We start from the raw sequence: 17,462 nt of genomic DNA, 5'->3' as shown, positions 1-17,462 counted from the left end.
TTATAATTTTTTCTTCAATTCTTCGATTAATAAGAAATTTTCTATTAATAATTTTTCAATTATTTCGATTTTGTGAGAGTATTATTAATACTTCTGTTAATAAGAAATGTTCGATTATTACAGCTTAATTTTGTCATCATTTTTTAATCTAAAATTTTATATTATTGTAGCCCATATTTCTAGGGTTTATTAGGTTAGCTTATAGAATTGTGTATATAAAGACTTTTTACAATTAACTTATGTACAAAGATGATGAGATTTGTAGGTAAAATTCATGATCATTTAATAATTCTAACTCCTAATATTTCACCCCCTCTTTCCTTATTATGTCCTTTGTATAAAATGTGAGGTTTTACGTTAGTAGTTAAAGTTTGAGAATTCAGATCGTTACTTTTTTTTCATGAAATGTATGTTGGTATTCTCATTTTTTAAAGTTAGTAAAGGTGAAGGGACCCTGCTGAACTATCATCTCGCACGGGTACAATCAATTAGGTTTGCAGGGCAGACTCCTTGGAGGGAAGGGGGATGGTTTGATCCCATGACCTTGAAGTCATGAGGTCAAGTCTTTACCACTAGCAAGCCTTCATTGGTATGTTGGTATTATCATATACGATACATTAAAAAATCGTATGTATTATGGGTAAAGTTATTGCTTATGCACTTCAAGTTGTGTGGAAGAATATCTTAGATGTCAACTAAGAGAACTTTGAGGAGCTAATTTTAATCACCTACACGAAAGAGCTACATAATGGTTGAGTTTTAGATAGACTTGTGGGGGTAAGTCATAATAGTTTTGAAAATAGTTCGTGGAGGTTCTTGATATATAGGAGGGGAAATGAGAGGGGAAAGAGTAAAGACCTTATAGATATTCCACATTCATATGGCTTGATATTGAATAATACATGGTATTAAAAAAAGAGGGATATTCCCTTAGTGACTCTTAAGATTTACATAATACAAAATATACTTTCAAGGTGCATAGATAGGGGTAGTTTGCCTTAACAATGAGGTTATTGGACAAAAAGTATAGCTACTCAACAAGTTAACATATATTTCTAATGCTAGATCTTTGTATGAAGCAAGTTTAAGGAGTAAAAATGTAAGTGATCCAAGAACAAGATGGTGTGGTCTAAAAGAATCTAATGTTAAGGTTTTCGTTGACAAAGTGTTTAAGAAAGTCGATTGAATCTTGTAGGAAAATCTCAACTAAACTTGGATAAAGATGGGGACCATTTTCTAAAGCACTAATAAAGAAAAAGTCATAGGAGAATAAAAAGGAAAAGTATTAGTGCATAAGGAAACAACACGGTGATATGTGGATGTAACATAATAATTAAGAGTAAAAAAAAATGCTCCTAGAAAATCATAGTAATGAAGAACATTTGCAAATATGCTAATTAAAGAGACAAGCAATGTTAAAGGTATATAAGCAATTACAAGAAAGACTATACTTGAAGGAAGGTGAAAGAGAAATCAATATTAGCTAAAAGAAGACAAGTGTTGAACAAAATCTCGCTACGTTGAAATTCATAAATCGGAAAAGTAAAACATCAATGGATCCCAATCCATGACAAACAAATTAATCACAAATAGAGAGAATACTTTGATGAGCTGTGTAATGGAAGCCAAATACATGCAAACTAAGAGTCTAAGAGAGGTGAGGTCGTACCGTTTGATCATAATAATTTAAGAAAAAGATAAGTTTTTTTAATCCTAAATTAGATGAAAGTTAAGATCTTCAACTTTGCTGTAAACTATCCAAAGTGTCCAAATTTTTTCGAGAAATCACCAATTCATTTCGGAGATGTACAAATTTTGTATATTAAGTGACAATTTTGTAAATAAAATGTAACCGATATTAAACATACATGTCAAAGTTTGAACATCTCCGAAATGAATGGACGCTCGGCCTATTTTACCCCCTTCATATAATAGAACTTCATAAACAAAACTTCAGTATTCCAGTTAAAAGAAAGAAAAACAACAAATTTTTTGCTCAAGGGATTGCAACCCCTCTGCCATCTTCAAGTGTTGCAATCTGGTTTAGGTGCTTTTAACACGACACATTCGAGCAAAAGTTCGAGCTATCATTGACAAATTCCACAATTTAGGTCAATAATCTCAAGAAATCCCATCAAATGGGTGCATCAGAATCGACGCTTTCATCTTCATTTGTAAGTTGTAACTACACTTTTTCCTCCTGAATTTGGACCCACATCCCTATAATTTCACTGCTCCAACTTATATAATTTTGTTCCTCATGTTCATGGATTTAGAGACAGGAAGATCAGATAACTACAGTATCTGAACGAATTGAAGATGTTGATCCCATTTTAGAGAGTTTGAAGTCCCTTAAAATTGTGAGATTTTCTGTCCTTTTTCTTAGAAATATTATGTCTCTATTTTTTGGAAATTTAAAGCTTGATGCACTTGTTAATTGCCCAATTGTTAGAATTTGTGAGTTTTTATTGCTTTTTGAAAGGGAAAAATATGTGTTGTGAAGGGAAAAAAAGAAAGAGAAAATAATGATTTGGAAATCTTATTGTTGCAGGCTACGCCTATTTTGACAGGTCCACCAGCAGAGAGCAGTTTGACTGATCTTTTAGTAAGGAAGCCTTCATCTTCTTCTAAACATGGTACTTATGGTGCTCTAGCTGTATTTCTTGTCAATGCATTTGCACAAGTAAATATGTTAGTAGTTGGTTCAAGCATGAGTTAGGAAGTTGATCTATTTTGTTTGTCTTTGTGTGTGTGTCTATGTGGGTGTTGCCGTGTTGATGGCGGACTAGTGGAATGTTCATATTGTGGTCATTCGCGGGGATGTTAAGAAATTGACATATATAGGAAGGCCCTTCTATTGGCTGCAAGGTGATTTCTTACTAAAACTGAAATAGTCCAAATATGCTGATCGCCACAATGCCACCTAGCATAAGAGTGCTTTTGGTTAGAAACTTAGAACTTGAATTGAACTTTTTTGGGTAAGATTTTTCATGTTATGTCCTTCCTATTTGTAGCTATTTGTTGTTAGTCATACTGTTTGATTTATCAAATGTTGTCACTCCAATAAGGAAGTGAACTTATAAGATTTCAGATTTTCTCATTTCGTGTACTAATTGAGGCTAAGGGATAAAAGCCCCCTCAGGCCTCAATCTTTAAGGATACAGAAGTAGCTAGAAATGTTAGGGAAGCCATGGTCTAAGTGGAGTTCTTTGCTCCAATTATACAAAAGCGTGACTAAACAAGAAAAAATCTGAAACATGAATGAGCTACGCCCGAGAGTCTTAGAGTCTTCTGTCCATCCTACCCGACCATCTTTGATCTTGGCTAATTCAACCTGAACCACTAGAATTCAAGGAAATTATCAAATGCCCAGTGCATAGTACTCCGAAGTCTTAGAAATAAGAGGTGGCTGGTAGTCTATCAAATTCTCCTCTTGCTAGCTAAAGCTAAGCTCCCTCGCAAAACTGAAACCCCTAAGCTAACTAATTCTTTCCCTTTTTCCTCGACCTACTTTCTAACAAGAATTCTATGCCATTTCCCATTGTACCTCCCTCCCTTTGGTGGGTAAATTACATTACCAGCTGACCAAACTTCCACCTTGCCCTCAAGCTGGATAGTAATTGGCTTCATCTTCCCAGCATTGGCAACGAAAGGAAGCAACCCACTTTCACTTAAGACAGATGCCATGTTTCCACTTGTGTCGAAACTTCTCGTCAGTGAGAAGCTGTTTGTCCTCCAATGGCTGAACATGAGCTCTGGTTTGTGTTAGTGGTTTTGGGGCTGTGGGCTTCGGAGATATAAGGCATATTGTAATTAAAAGCTTGAATGGGAATGTGATAATTGAAGTCTGAGTTGGGTTATGGGAGAGAGCAATTGGGTTTTCAATATCGGGCTGAAGACTTTGGCCTTAAGTTGGTATTGCACATGAGAACCCATCCACATGAAATGGAGTAATAGTAGACTAAACATATGATCACCTCATTTATTTAAGCTAATTGGTTTTTTAGTTTCTCCTCCACTTTGATTGCCATTTCATGGCTAAAGAATTAATAGATCGCTCTACACTAGCCTTGACTTGATCTCGCAATTCTTATTGCACAGAGTTCCGGAACCCAGCTAGTTCCTGGTCAAGGATTTACTTAAGCCCAGCTATATCCTGTTTCATAATGAATCGGATTGCTGAGATACAATAGCTGGAGCCACGACAAGTTCTAGAATTGAACTGCTTTGATACCGTTTTGTAATAAACAGAAAAAATAGCAACTGAAAGAAGAATGAAGATGAAGATGGAAAGGAAGGAGAGGAGGGGGGAGAAAAATGAGAGAAGGCAGAGAAAGAAAGAGAGGTATCTTGATAAGATCTTAGTTGGTTACATCAGTTCTAGGGAATTCAAGTGTCCTGGTGTAACTCCCAAAATGAATAAGAACAATTCAGTAATTCACAAGATGGCAGAATGAATATTTAACCCCCTTATATACTGCCTTAGGAAATCATTACCCTGTTACACTCCCTTCTAACAGTATTACAATTTACATAGCTTGTTCCAACTTACTCGCCTTGTTGCATCTCTATTATATAAGGCAACACATGGGGGACACCAAAAAATAGAAAAAGAAAAAAAAGAAAAAAAATAGATGATAACTAACTATTTCATTTGAATTAAAAAAGGGGGGAAAAGTAAGACATTTAAACTAAACATCAGTTTTTTGAGAAAACAAAATGTAAAAACAATTTTTCTACCCAATTAATTTTATTTTCTACTTCATTTGTTATCACACGTTATCGCACGCATTGCGTGCATGTAAGACTAGTTTTGGATATAAGTAAACACAATCGGAAGTTTGGGATGCTTCATTACATGTTTGTTTTCAGCTGTAGATTTTGGGGAGATATAAACACAACTTATCAATAGAGAAATTGTATACCACCCAGAAAAGTTTCGCACATTGGTAAAGACTCCAGAACGGCATAACGTGAATGTAGTTGCTATTAGAACATTCCTGCTAAACATGTGAGGATTAGAATACGACCAGTCGATTACAAATCAAGTTGATGCCTGTCAGTACTTGTAAATGTTTTGTGGTGCGGGTACGAACTACGGATATGTTGATCGTGCTTTAGCTACAAATACATCGTAATCAAAATCAGACAACCAAATTATGGATTTTGTTGTGGGAATGCATGTCTCCTTTTGTTTTGCAGAACATACAATGGCTATGGCAATGCTACAAAAACATTGACATCACAGAAAGCTTTTTGACATTCTCTGGCTTTATGGCTGTATTAGGTGCTTTAGACCCAAAGGTGATCCTGGACCTTTTCTCCATGTATCGTGATTGGCAAGAGGACAAGGTTCACAAGATCACGCATAGACAGGTCCGTGTTCTATATGATTATTTGTTTTTGTTTGTTGAATATGCTGTTGCAAGTAAATAATTAGAAATGCCCTCTTCAGACCATTGGATTTGAATAAGGAGAATTTGTCATTGTAATGGAAAGTTATTCACAAAAAATGCACCTGCGTGCTACTGCTACCGATGAGTGTGGCCAAGAAGTCCAAGTTTTCATGTTGGCATGTTGCACTTATATAAATCATTCATGACACTGTTTATTTTCTGAAAGAAGAAAAAAACGTACAACTCTTCACCAGGTTTTGCTATGAACTGAAAATCTGGAATATATATTATGAGTTTAATGAACAGAAATAAACAACTGCAGAAGGAAGAAGAACAAGGTAAAGAGTATGAAAATCTGATTGATAAATTGTAAATCTTTAAGGAAGTTGAAGATAGAATATCAAGCATGTTAGAGGCTTGATACTACCCTAAACTAGATAACTGAACTGATATAAACTCTTGCAGTTCCCTTTGTGATCTTCTTGTCTCTCTTTTACTCTATTTTATAAATAATTATGGTTCCCTATATCTCTCCTCTTTAATTTTCTCCCTTCTGTGGTCTCATTGCATTATAAGCTACCCAAACTTCGACCTTTACCTCAAGGTGGCTTGTAATCGGCTTCTTCTTCTCCTCATTGCAACTATGGCCAGCATCCCACTTCTTGTAACTTTTGAAACAGATATCATGCTTTCACGTGTGTTTTAAAGTTTCAATGAGATTGGGATTGTTAGAGCTGAGTTTAGTTAAAATTGGGCTCGAAACACGGGCCTTTAGTTGGTAATTCCAAATGAGAGCCCTTTCTCGTAGTAATAGTGGGTCCAAGCATGTGACTATCTCATCAAATTGAAGTGGGTTGGTTAACAGTTTCTTCTCCACCTTCAAGTCCCCATTCCATGAACTGATGTACCGTGCACGGCCAAAGAAGCCTGACCAGTTGACAAATTGATCTAAGGCAAAGTTTAATCATCTTGGTGACTCCACCAGACCACCACTCTTTCCACCTGCTACTCCAGTCACTGCTCGTAAAGTGGACCGGTGTGTATTGTTCAGTTAAGTTAGTGAAATATATCTAGAATCCCTGGCTAAGATATCTACAATCTGCTCCTCAGGCAATGTTGAACTTTTGCTTAGCCATCCTACGCCGAAGTTGTCAATAATGCATCAAGTCCCTTTATCATTGGTCGAGTCTTTGATGTAGTGATCAGCGCTCATTGGTGCCTACAATTCAGTCTTCAATATGTCAAACTTGGCTTTGTTCTGGTAGCCCCTCTTCAGTTTGCGTGTCGGTCTTTTTTAAATGAACATCGCAATCTACAAAATTTCTGTTCGGCAGATAGGAGCTGTCTGTGTTTAGTTTGATGCAAGTTGATTTTGAGAGGATTCCATTTAAGAAATTTGAGCGGCTCAGCCTAGGGTGGAGGTGAACTGGAATCATTTTTTTAATCTCGAGGCCTGTGAACTCGAGGCTTTGGAATATAGTTACTTACCATTTACTAGAGGAATTTGTATGGCGGGAATTGTTGATGACTTTGGTTAAGATTGCTTGGTTGGTATCTCAATATCCTATCCATGCTTCTTCTGGACCTATGTGGTGAATCTGTCATTTAAGTGTCTAAGTTCACTATTTAACGAATGCAATAAATCAACAAAGAATTAAAGAACAATCGACACAAGAATTAACGTAGTTCACTGACAATGTGTTAGCTACATCCACAAAGGAGAAACGTTTTATTAGGTTTAGGAGAGATTACAAATTTCATAATATATAGAAGCAGAAGTTAATTATAGGGACAGTACCCTGCTAATTAACCTAACAGATGGGCCTAAACCCGTGCTTGGTTAATCCTAGCGCGAGATAATTAATTCAAGGCATAGTTCAACATTCACTAAGTTCTTATCCTTGCTTTCATATTCCATTAGATTAGGTTTGTCATCCTTCTTTGGTTGGGTCGAGTTGTCACTTAACACTATTCCGTTTAGAGTCTTTAGACACACTTCAAATAGATCGAGCTCAGTATTCCGAACCTTGTATTATTGGAGTGTAGAGCTAGAAGCTGCTCTGTACTGTCAAAATTTGGACGCTTAGATTCCTTAGATTGTCAGTTTGTAAAACCTAGAGTCCTATGAAATTTCTCCTGTCAAAGAAAAAGTTACTGAAATTGTGAAGTTGAAGTTATATCTAAGCTAACTCATGGAGTTTAGCAACATCATCAATAAGTTTGGTCTGGGTGTAGAGTCTTTATCTGTACTAATCATCTTTAAATTACTCATGGATATCAGTGAAAAAGGAAGTGGTGTAAGGGGGGATTTTGTTCAGATCACTTGGGCAATACCTTGCAAGCGTAATTTTATTGTATAACTTGTTTTCAGGTCTTCATTGAGAATATTATTATTCATTGAGAATATCGACATACTACTGAGCCTGAACTTTCTGATGAGGTATGTTCTAGGCGGACACTGATTGTATTAAGACTTTTTGCAGGAAGAAATTGAAAACAAAATAGAAGTTGTAGATGCATTGTCAGTTAAACTTCTACAACGGTATAACGGCTCTGTATCTGCCATGAAGACGGCATCACTACATCTATCAGAAGGTAATGCTTACCATGATCGTGTTGATTAAATTATTTTACACTATCATGGTTGGTTACTTTGTAGTGCTGTATATTATGCCTTTAGACCGACTACTAATCTGTGTTCATTCTGGGCTAATTTGTACATATCATGTTTGTACACAGTTCATTCGTTGCAAGTGGAGCTTGGGGAGCTTAAAGGGCGGTTAACTGAGGTTATTAGTAACTGTGATACATTATGTAGGAGAATTGCTTCTGACGGTCCCGAGTCACTTCGTGCGTCCATTAAGCCCTTCTCAGCATCCACTACTGATGTAAATGTCACTTCCAACTTGTGTCCAGGTGCTGCAGATACAAGCCAGCTGATCAAAGCTGGAGATCATTGACTAAGCTTACTTTCTTCTAACTATATCATCTAATGCTCCCTTGACACAACCAACATCCTGGATCAAATTTTCTTTATAATGTTACTTTTTTGGGTTGAGGTAAATTTTTCTGTGTTCGAGATAGATAACCGCAAACTAATTGGTGGTGGTTTTTTATTTTATAACAGTGAACTGAGTCAGTGGTTTTAACTCTTAACATAAACACAAATACCCACCCAGTCCCTTGTGGCATCACCGTGAAGTCAGAGTACCATCAGAGCCACCTTCATTGACACAACCTTGATCCTTGCCCCATCTCGTCTCCTCTTGTGATTTTCAGCTACAAGCGCACGTTGATCACAGCTGTAGCTAGATCGGTCTTGGTCGTCATTGATCTTGCGTCACTGTCCAACCGCCATGGGATTGCTGCTCCTTCCCCCTTTTCCCCTTTGTGTTTTTTGGGCAATTCACTTTGTGGTTGTTCCCTTGTTCTAAACTTGTAATCTCTTTGATATCTAATTTTAGTTTGATATATTTAGTCTAGATTACTTTTCAATGTAATTAGTGCTGAATAATTATTGCATTTAAATAATTTGGTTAGGTATGGCCGTAGGTTAGGGCTCATTTGGCTGAACAGTTTGTTCATCTTGATAATCTCTCTCTTCATATCGAAATTCGAATGTATTTTATTTAATTCTGAGATGTCAGTGTTTATAAATCTAGAGGTGATTTTGAGATTTAGCCCCATTGCCATTGCATTAAGTTCCCTCTCCGTTGCTATCCTCGAGCCTTTTCTTGAATTCATTTATGTTCATTTGGAACTCTCATTTTGGTAGATTTTACTTATTTGGATGATTTCAAATGAGCAATGAGTAAATAAAATAACCTTGGACGTATCATGCTCACAGTATATCCGGGTGTATGATAAAATTTGTACTTTTTTTCGACAAATGTTGATCTTTCACTTCTTGAAAAAACAAATAAAGACACCAAACACAGTTTGTTTGTTCACAAAATTGCTAACGAGGGTTGATTTGTTATCGTTATTCGTTTTCATTTTTTCTTTTCTTTAATGCAAAAATATGGAAATCATAAAAAGTAATTTCCTGTTTTTGTTGTTAGTAAATTGAGGTTGTGTTTACCACTCCTCTTAGAGTCTTAGTATAATTAAAACTAAATTTACTTCATTAAACCACTTATATTATGTGAAATTTTAGTATTATTATACCCAAAAATCAAAAATTGAAAGTGATGTCGAACAGACCTGAATTAGTGTTTTCTCTATTATGAAAAAGACCCATCACTCATTTAGCTTGTGCACAAAATTGATAACCGAATAAGTGGTTTTTCTATTTTGAAAAATAGACCCATGATGTACTTTCAATCCTACATAAACTATTTGTAAAAATAATTTCGAAATCAAAGCAATATGTGGTGTCTTAACAATTTGGGATAATAGGCCAACATAACGTGAAAGGTTTGTGCTATTTTTTTTTCAAATTTTAGTTTTTGGGATTGCTTTTTGTTTTTGGGAGGTGACATTGCTTTTATATATATACAAGTGTGGTGCAACATGGATAATTTCCAAGTTAATTTCTTCGAGTATATTATTTTATAAAGTGTTTGATCTTTAATGTGCTAGTTATGAATTTGTATGAATGCGATGTACTAGAAAAAAGAAAGTTACAATTGTTAAATTTCATAATCTATTGTATTCGTTATTCAGTATACATAGTATTAAGTTCATTTATTGACATAATTCGACTTTTCTCTACTTTTTCAGTTCATTTAGTTTTCAAATCAAGTTAAATTGGTAATTAAAAGATCATAAAGTATCTCAATCATTAGAACTAATCAAAACATTTCTCTTTCATAAATGCAACTTAAAAAGGAAAATCAATAAACTTACATCACATATGTTCTAATTTTTTTAAAATTTCTTTTATCAAAATACAATAAGCAAATAGCGCAAAAATTCAAACAGAACAGTTCATAACAGAACGCCATCACATCACGAAGGTTAATATAGTCAAACAAGAAAAAAAAATCAAATGACTCCACTAAGACTAGTAGTGGCCCCCCTTTTTGATTGAATCTCCATTTCTTGGCCACTTCAATTCCACTCACTTCCCCATTTTCTACTCTACTACTCACTTCTCTTTAGCTTCCTTCCCCCATTATCTCCCTAATTAAACTATCATTTTCTCTCTCCTAATTAACATCAAAATAAATACTTACTTATCATCAAGTGTCCCAAATTAGTGCTTTAATTTAAAACCATTTTTTTCTTTTTCATAAAAAAATAAAAAAAAATTAAGCACCTTATCACCACCTCCCATTTGCTGTACCTCTGACTGTGACCCTGTACTTTCATCTCTCTCTTCTCCATAAATTTCCTTTTTTTTCATCAAATTTTATTTTTTGAAAAAACCCCACAAAACAGTTAAAAGCAGATCAATAAACCAACCAATTTTTTTTTTTTTTTTTTGTAATTTTTTTTGCTTTTTTGAATTTTACTTATTTATTATTATTACTACTTCCAAAAAAGCTTAAAAATTTCTCAGCAAGTTTACTCCAATTTCTCCTTCAACCATCCACCATAACCCTAATTTACTCTTTCCTTCAACTTTCTCTCTCTTCTAAATTCTCACTCCTTCAAATTCATCCCCAATTTAATTTTTCTCTCACTGAAGGAAAAATTAGGGTAAAAAGATGGGTTCTTTGAGCTCAGAATTTAAACCACCCAACTGGGTATGGAAGTAAAAAAATACCCACATTTTAGCAAATGGGGAAGTTGGATGAAGATGATGAATTTTCTCTCTCCTCAGCTGCAGCAGTTCGTGCTAGTGTTGAAGGAATTTCTGGGAATAATGTAGAAAGAAGAGGTTGTAGTTGGTTTTTTTGTAGTTTTATTAAGCTCAAGTGTTTTTTAGCACTTCTGCTTGGAATAGCTGTTTTTCTTTCTGCGGTTTTTTGGTTGCCCCCCTTCTTGAATTTCGCAGATCGAGGTGATTCAGATCTAGATCCACGTTATAGAGGTTGGTTTTTTTTAGTACTTTTAATTTATTGGGTTTTTACTTTAATGGGTATTTGTATTTTGTAACTTCATTTTTTTTTTTTGGTGTTTTTGAAGTGTGAATTTGGATTTGATTTATTTTTATGGGTAGTCTGGGTTTTAATTTTAAGTGGGTTTAAGTGTAATTTGAGTAATTGGGGTGTGATTTTTGATGGGTTTTTAGTAAAAATTAGTGGGAGTTTTTTTTTGTTTGATTAAATTTTGACAGTTTGGTTTGGGTCTTTTAGTGTCGGTGGCTTTGTAGTTTGCATTAATGATGTTGCCTTTTGGGTTGGATCATGAGTTATCTGTTTTTTTGGGGATAGATATGATGTTAGAGTTAGGTTGGTGAATTAATTTTGTTTTGACTCATTAGATAAAAAATTATTGTTTTGGGTAATTTTGATGATTGGTTGTAAGCACACTGTTGATGGAGGATTTGATATGGTGTCCCATTTGAGTTTGGAGGATGATCATTTTGGTGCAAAGTGTTGGTTGGTTCATGAGAGATTGGAATTCGCATGGTTCGTCTATCTCCTTGGTGTTTTTGATTCATAAACATGAAAGGATTGGTGTTAATAGCATGGAAATCGGAGCATTTTCTTTTGTGTGTTCTTTTAGGGAGATGACTCAATCTGTTTGATTGTTGGGGAGTGGACCAAAAGATGTTATGGTGTTTGGATGAAGGGCTAAGTTTATATCCAATGCTTGAGAGGATGTGTATGACGGGCTTTAGTTGGCTGCTGCATTAACGGTACAATTGTTTTAGTTTCACAGAGAGGCAATTGGTCTATATTATCATGTAAGCTTAGTACGACTATTATATTCCATCACCTTAATCTGTTTTGAGCTCATAGGACCTAGGTGCTTGATACATGTGAAGATCTAGAATATAGATTAATGGAGTAAAAAAAGGTGCATCCTGTAGATTTTTACTGGACTATTTAGCGCATCTTAAATCTTTGCTTTCCTTGGCTTTGTAGTTTATTGACATCCATGTTTCGGGCCTCTATATGCGCAACATCATTTTGGAATCACCATGTGACATCAATTGCTTGCCGTAACTCCAATTGGACAGATTGTGGGGAATAGATTAACAGAACAATGCTCTTAGGGTTAGACACCTTACAGTATAACTATCTCAGATTCTCAGATCATGCCACTGGTGCGAGTGAGCCTTCTTCTGGTGTCCCTGGTCATTTAGGACATATGTTATCTAGATGTGCAATAGTAATAGAAACGGGAGGGGTATGATTGAAAGTTGGACTGTTTGGGATAGCTGGTGTGCAAGATGACTTGCATATTCAAGGATTATAGTATCCTCCAAAACTTATGAGTAGACATCTAAAATACAAGCTACGACCATGTCCCTGGTATTTACATTCAGGAGCCTATTTTGAGCCTACTTTTCGTTTATCTGCCTAAAGGTATAATATGCTAAAACTAGCTGTGAAAACTGTTATGTATCTTTCTCTCTGGAATATTTGATAGTACCATCATGTTATGATATATGCCGTCATTACTTGTTCTTGTGCTTCTTGACTGTTTTCGTCTCCCTTATGTGCTATTTGTTGACAACGGTTGCTGTTAGTTTCCTACATAACATATGTGACCACATCTTAATAATATGATGGTGAAGTGTTTGCGGTTTGTTTTAGTTATGACTAAACTTATGGATCTTATAATTGTTTGTTCCATCTCATTTTCGAAGTTAAAATATTCCAAGCTAAGAGTGTCATTTTTAATGCCAACTTGATGATGAAGGAGAGGGATCAATGAATTTTCTTGCAGATAACCTTTGTTCTAATATAAAAGTATGTCTGATGTTTAGGTCACACAATCGTTGCAAGTTTTAAATTGCTGAAGCCAGTTTCTTTTCTGGAAGACAATGTTGAACAGCTCGAAGCTGACCTCTACCTTGACTTTGGAGCTACTAATTCAAAAGTATAATCTATAACTATTCCCATACTTCAGCTTCCTTTTGTTTGCGTATCTCTGTCACACTTATGATATTTGTTTTATTTCTGATTATTAGGTGCTCATCTTATCAATGGAAAGTTCTGGAATAAATAAAACAGATATTGTGTTTGCCATTGATCCTGTGTCGAAATATTCTATATCTACAGCCCAACAGAGTTTAATCCGTTCAAATTTTGAAAATTTGGTTATACGTCAAATGACATTTGAGCTGTCATCTTATCTGTTTGGAGAGCCATCTTTCTTTGAGGTGTTGAAGTTTCCTGGTGGAATTACTGTTAGTCCTTACCAAACTGCATATCCTTTGCAAAAAGTTCAGATTCTTTTTAACTTCACTTTAAACAACTCTATCCTCCAAATACAAGAAAATTTTGAGGTGCTGAGGAACCAACTTGCACTTGGGTTGCATTTGACTGGAAATGAGGTACATTTGCTCTTTCTGTTTACTTCTCTATTGCTATTTTCAGTCTTTGCAAGATAATTTGATTACTGGCTGTAGATTTTGTCATCATAATAATTGACCGTCTATTATTTTAATTTGAGATTACTCATCTTATATGGTTCAGAACTTGTACATTCGCTTAACAAATTCTAGAGGTTCCACCGTGGCTCCCCCTGCTACTGTTCAAACATCTGTTGTGCTGAAGGTTGGAGTTCCCTCAAAGCCGAGGCTGAAGCAACTTGCACAAACCATCAGAGATTCTCCAGCTAGAAATCTCGGACTTAATAACACTGTCTTTGGTAAAGTCAAACAGGTTAGCCTTTCATCAGTACTGCAACATTCACTAAGCGGTGATGCTGCTAGTCCAACACCTGCTCCAGCTCCTGCACCTCTTCCTCATCATCACCACCACCATCATCACCACCATCACTATCATCATCACCATCATGATGACCATAGTTCTCATTTACCTCCTGCTAGCGCTCCCTCCTATTCTCCCGTGGAAGCTCCTCAACCTGTCCAGGGCGCTCCTGTGCCACAAAGAAGTGCTTCTTCACCTGTGAAACACCATCGAGCTGTCCCATCTTTTGCACCTGCACCTGCTATTAGCTATCGAGCAAGCCCTCCAGGTGCGCATCCACCTATTAGAAGCTATCCGGCGAGCCCCCCTGGCTGCAGGTTTAGATTCAAGAGTAGACACTTCGGAAAAAGTCCTGGAAAAAGTCCTGAACACTCTCCTGGGATTGCGATTACTGCACCTAGCATGCCTCCTCATCATTCTGTTGCTGCATCACCTCACCCACAAGTCAAACCACCAACTTCTGTTGCGCATCAAATTTCACCATCTAGTCCATTACCAAATGTAATATATGCTCATGTTCATCCCCCATCAGCGCGTGAAATGGACCCAGAGCCTCCAGATAAAAGGCCATCAATCGCTCCGTCTCCATGTAAGTGCAATTTTTGAAGTTTGTTCTTTTGCTTTAACTTTTCTTTTTCCATTTTCTTGCTGCAGCGTGATTGAATCTAAATATAGTGCCTTGGTCCCAAAAAATTTGACTGGCATCTTGTCTGTTTATAACTCTGATGCATATTTCACCGTTGCAGCACAAATTTATCAATGTTTTGAAATGACTAGATTCAAAGAAAAATTCCATCAGCCTTTTGGACAGCAGGATAGTTATATAAAATTTGTCCTTTCCCCTGTTTAAAGAAAAAAGAAATTTGTCCTTTCCGGAATTACTTCAATGACTTTCAAGTGAATTAGTTATTAGAAAATATTCACCTCCAAATATAATTAGTGAGTAGTACTTATTTAGGCCATGTTCTATTGAACTTCTTTTAATGAAAAATTATTCAGTAAAAATCAGATTTAGGTAGTGAGAAACAGTTTTAATCAGCAAAATCAGTTTTACTCAGTGAGGTAAGCATAACTCAGTTTTGATCAGTAACATTTAGCTTTAATTAGTAAATTGCACAAGTGAGCATTATCAGAAAATTAGGAAAATCAGTTTTGACTCAGTACACACAAGTTTTAAGTTTTAAACAGTAAATAAATATCAGCAGGGTAAAAATCAGGTGTAATGAACAAGGCCGTAGCGCCAGGCATCATCTTCTATGAGCTGGAAATACAGTGTCCCAGTGACATGAAGTATTTCTTTAGCATGCAAGTGGCTTGTGATTTTTGTATTTATCATAAAAATCAAGGAAGAAACGACTTTCATATTTAGATGGTTTGTGATGTATACTATCATTGTCAACTTTAGCTTTCACACGTTTATAATTTCTGTCATTCTTTACTGAGCGATTTTGGTTATCCCGTTGCTGTATTTGCAGCTGCTGGAGGTCATATAACAGCTACCTATTGGATATTCTCACTGTTCGTAGCTCTTTTACTACATTATTGGTAGAATGTGCTGTTTTCTTGTTTAGATGAGTTACTACTCTACGGCATCTGATGGACTTGTTTGTATTGTATCATCCAAAAACGGAAGAAAAGAAACCAAGCTAAGCTGGCGGAACTTATAAAGTGGGAGCAACGTAAAAGAAGGCGTTCCCCATGTTTGCGTGAGTGAATATACGGTGTTGTTTTGTACATGTAAATATACAATTGAAAAAAAAAAAAGCAAAAAAAATCGAGTGGCGGGATGCATTCTCAGGTCAAAGTTCACAAAAGTGACAGGCCACTGAATGAGAATGCCCATAGCCACTTTGTTTGTGTAATGAACCCTTCTTCTCTGCAGAAGTGTAAGTCCCAAAATCAAGAATTTATCATTCAATACATTTTTGCCCTGGAAAAAAATTTCAGTGTTGCTGTCTTTTTCTTTCAATTGAGTGCATTTTAAAACAATGTGATACATACCATTTTTGACATCTCAACAAATATGAACATCCAGATTTTACAGGACATTTAGGGTAGGCTGTCTATTGTCTAGATTTGGTATATGAATAAGTTGGGTAGTACATTTCTTGGAAAAGTGACCAACTTTTTTAGGTTATACTAGTATTTATTTGTTTATTTTATGTCTCTTTTTCAAATGTACTCCATGTAATATTACAACGGTATTGAATATTGATGGAAAGTAGCTGTTTCTTGCGGTTAAGGTTTAAGTTTTGAGCAGGAATGACTCGTCCAATGTGAGGTTTTCACATGTTGGTGGCCAACTGGCTTTGCGTATTCATGGAAAACTTAGGTTGAAATTTATTGTTAATTGCTTTTTTATACTATGAATATGGTAGTTATGACTACCAATATAATGTTCTACTTGTACAAGTCTTCACCTTCTTCTAATGGTAGCTCAATTAGAGGTTAGGAAAGATAGGTTAGATTTTAAAACTTGTATTTTTAAAATGTAGGGAGCATAATTAATTTTCTATTTGACAGGGTTAAACAATAATAAGTGGTTGTTTGGTATACAGGAAATTATGTAGGCGATAAAAGTTCTCATGATTTTCTGAATTGGGTAATTATTTGGTTGTCAGGAGATGAACATTCCTGAGAAATTAAAATTTTCCCAAAACGTGGGAATTTATTGACCTAACTCCCATTATCATTCAGGATTCCCACGATCAATTCATGAAAAGTGCAAATCTTTGATGTTAAACAAACACAATAGTCAATTTCGGAATTATATAAGGGAAAAAACTTTCTAGGAAATGAAACTTTCCATGAAAATTAAATTCTCATATATATATATATATATATATATATATATATATATATATATATATATATATTATATATAATAATATATATATAATATATATATATATATATTATATATATATATATATCAAACAACCATTAAATAATGTTCATCTCTTTGAAATCACTTATTTTGACTTCATATTTGACAAAATATAACTTCGGTAATTAACATCTTTATTAATATGCTAGAAAATATATATGGAGAGTAAATTAACAACATATTATTATATATAATATTCAAGTAGTAATTAATGTTGTTGATAGGAGTTTCAACTTTCGACTTTGAGGTCATACGTTCAATTTCTACCAGTTGTAGATTTTGGAGAAGGGGATCCCTTCATCTTTCTTCCCTCCCTCCCCCTCTTAATAAGTGCAACATTTTAGTATTATTAGTATGATATTGTCTGCTTTGGATCTAGCCTGCACGAATTTGTTTTTGGGCTCT

At 35.2% G+C, this 17,462-nt stretch overlaps 2 protein-coding genes across 4 annotated transcripts; both read left to right on the top strand.

Moving 5' to 3' along the window:
• The first annotated feature begins 1,943 nt into the window (after positions 1-1,943).
• Positions 1,944-9,035, top strand: LOC104889561 (hypothetical protein). Of its 3 annotated transcripts, XM_010674815.4 has the most exons (7): positions 1,944-2,174; positions 2,277-2,360; positions 2,552-2,605; positions 2,790-2,868; positions 5,288-5,376; positions 7,880-7,991; positions 8,136-9,035. In XM_010674815.4, exons 1-7 carry the CDS (start codon positions 2,139-2,141, stop codon positions 8,354-8,356), a joined length of 675 nt encoding a protein of 224 aa, XP_010673117.1. In that variant the 5' UTR covers positions 1,944-2,138; the 3' UTR covers positions 8,357-9,035. The 3 variants fall into 3 exon arrangements, with proteins under 3 accessions (XP_010673117.1, XP_010673118.1, XP_010673119.1); XM_010674816.4 differs by lacking the exon at positions 2,790-2,868 and having other exon boundaries at positions 1,945-2,174; positions 2,552-2,636; XM_010674817.4 differs by lacking the exon at positions 1,944-2,174 and having other exon boundaries at positions 2,328-2,360; positions 2,552-2,636.
• A 1,640-nt stretch (positions 9,036-10,675) lies between these two features.
• On the top strand, positions 10,676-16,139 carry LOC104889560 (hypothetical protein). Its single transcript, XM_010674814.4, has 5 exons — positions 10,676-11,373; positions 13,222-13,334; positions 13,426-13,791; positions 13,934-14,759; positions 15,646-16,139. The coding sequence occupies exons 1-5, from the start codon at positions 11,121-11,123 to the stop codon at positions 15,717-15,719; spliced, it is 1,632 nt and encodes a 543-aa protein (XP_010673116.1). The 5' UTR covers positions 10,676-11,120; the 3' UTR covers positions 15,720-16,139.
• The last annotated feature ends 1,323 nt before the right edge of the window (positions 16,140-17,462 follow it).

The sequence above is a fragment of the Beta vulgaris genome, chromosome 3 (genome assembly GCF_026745355.1).
Source record: "Beta vulgaris subsp. vulgaris cultivar EL10 chromosome 3, EL10.2, whole genome shotgun sequence".
NCBI lineage: Eukaryota > Viridiplantae > Streptophyta > Magnoliopsida > Caryophyllales > Amaranthaceae > Beta > Beta vulgaris.
This window is presented reverse-complemented; position numbering and strand designations above follow the sequence as displayed.

Bases quoted from the DNA above. Each gene is read 5' to 3' on its own strand.
- LOC104889561 (XM_010674815.4), top strand. From the start codon at position 2,139: ATGGGTGCATCAGAATCGACGCTTTCATCTTCATTT. The intron at 2,606-2,789 runs GTAAGGAAGCCT...ATGGCGGACTAG, and splicing joins GCAGTTTGACTGATCTTTTA to TGGAATGTTCATATTGTGGT. The intron at 2,869-5,287 runs GTGATTTCTTAC...TGGCTGTATTAG, and splicing joins GCCCTTCTATTGGCTGCAAG to GTGCTTTAGACCCAAAGGTG.
- LOC104889560 (XM_010674814.4), top strand. From the start codon at position 11,121: ATGGGGAAGTTGGATGAAGATGATGAATTTTCTCTCTCCTCAGCTGCA. The intron at 11,374-13,221 runs GTTGGTTTTTTT...TCTGATGTTTAG, and splicing joins TCTAGATCCACGTTATAGAG to GTCACACAATCGTTGCAAGT. The intron at 13,792-13,933 runs GTACATTTGCTC...TATATGGTTCAG, and splicing joins TGCATTTGACTGGAAATGAG to AACTTGTACATTCGCTTAAC.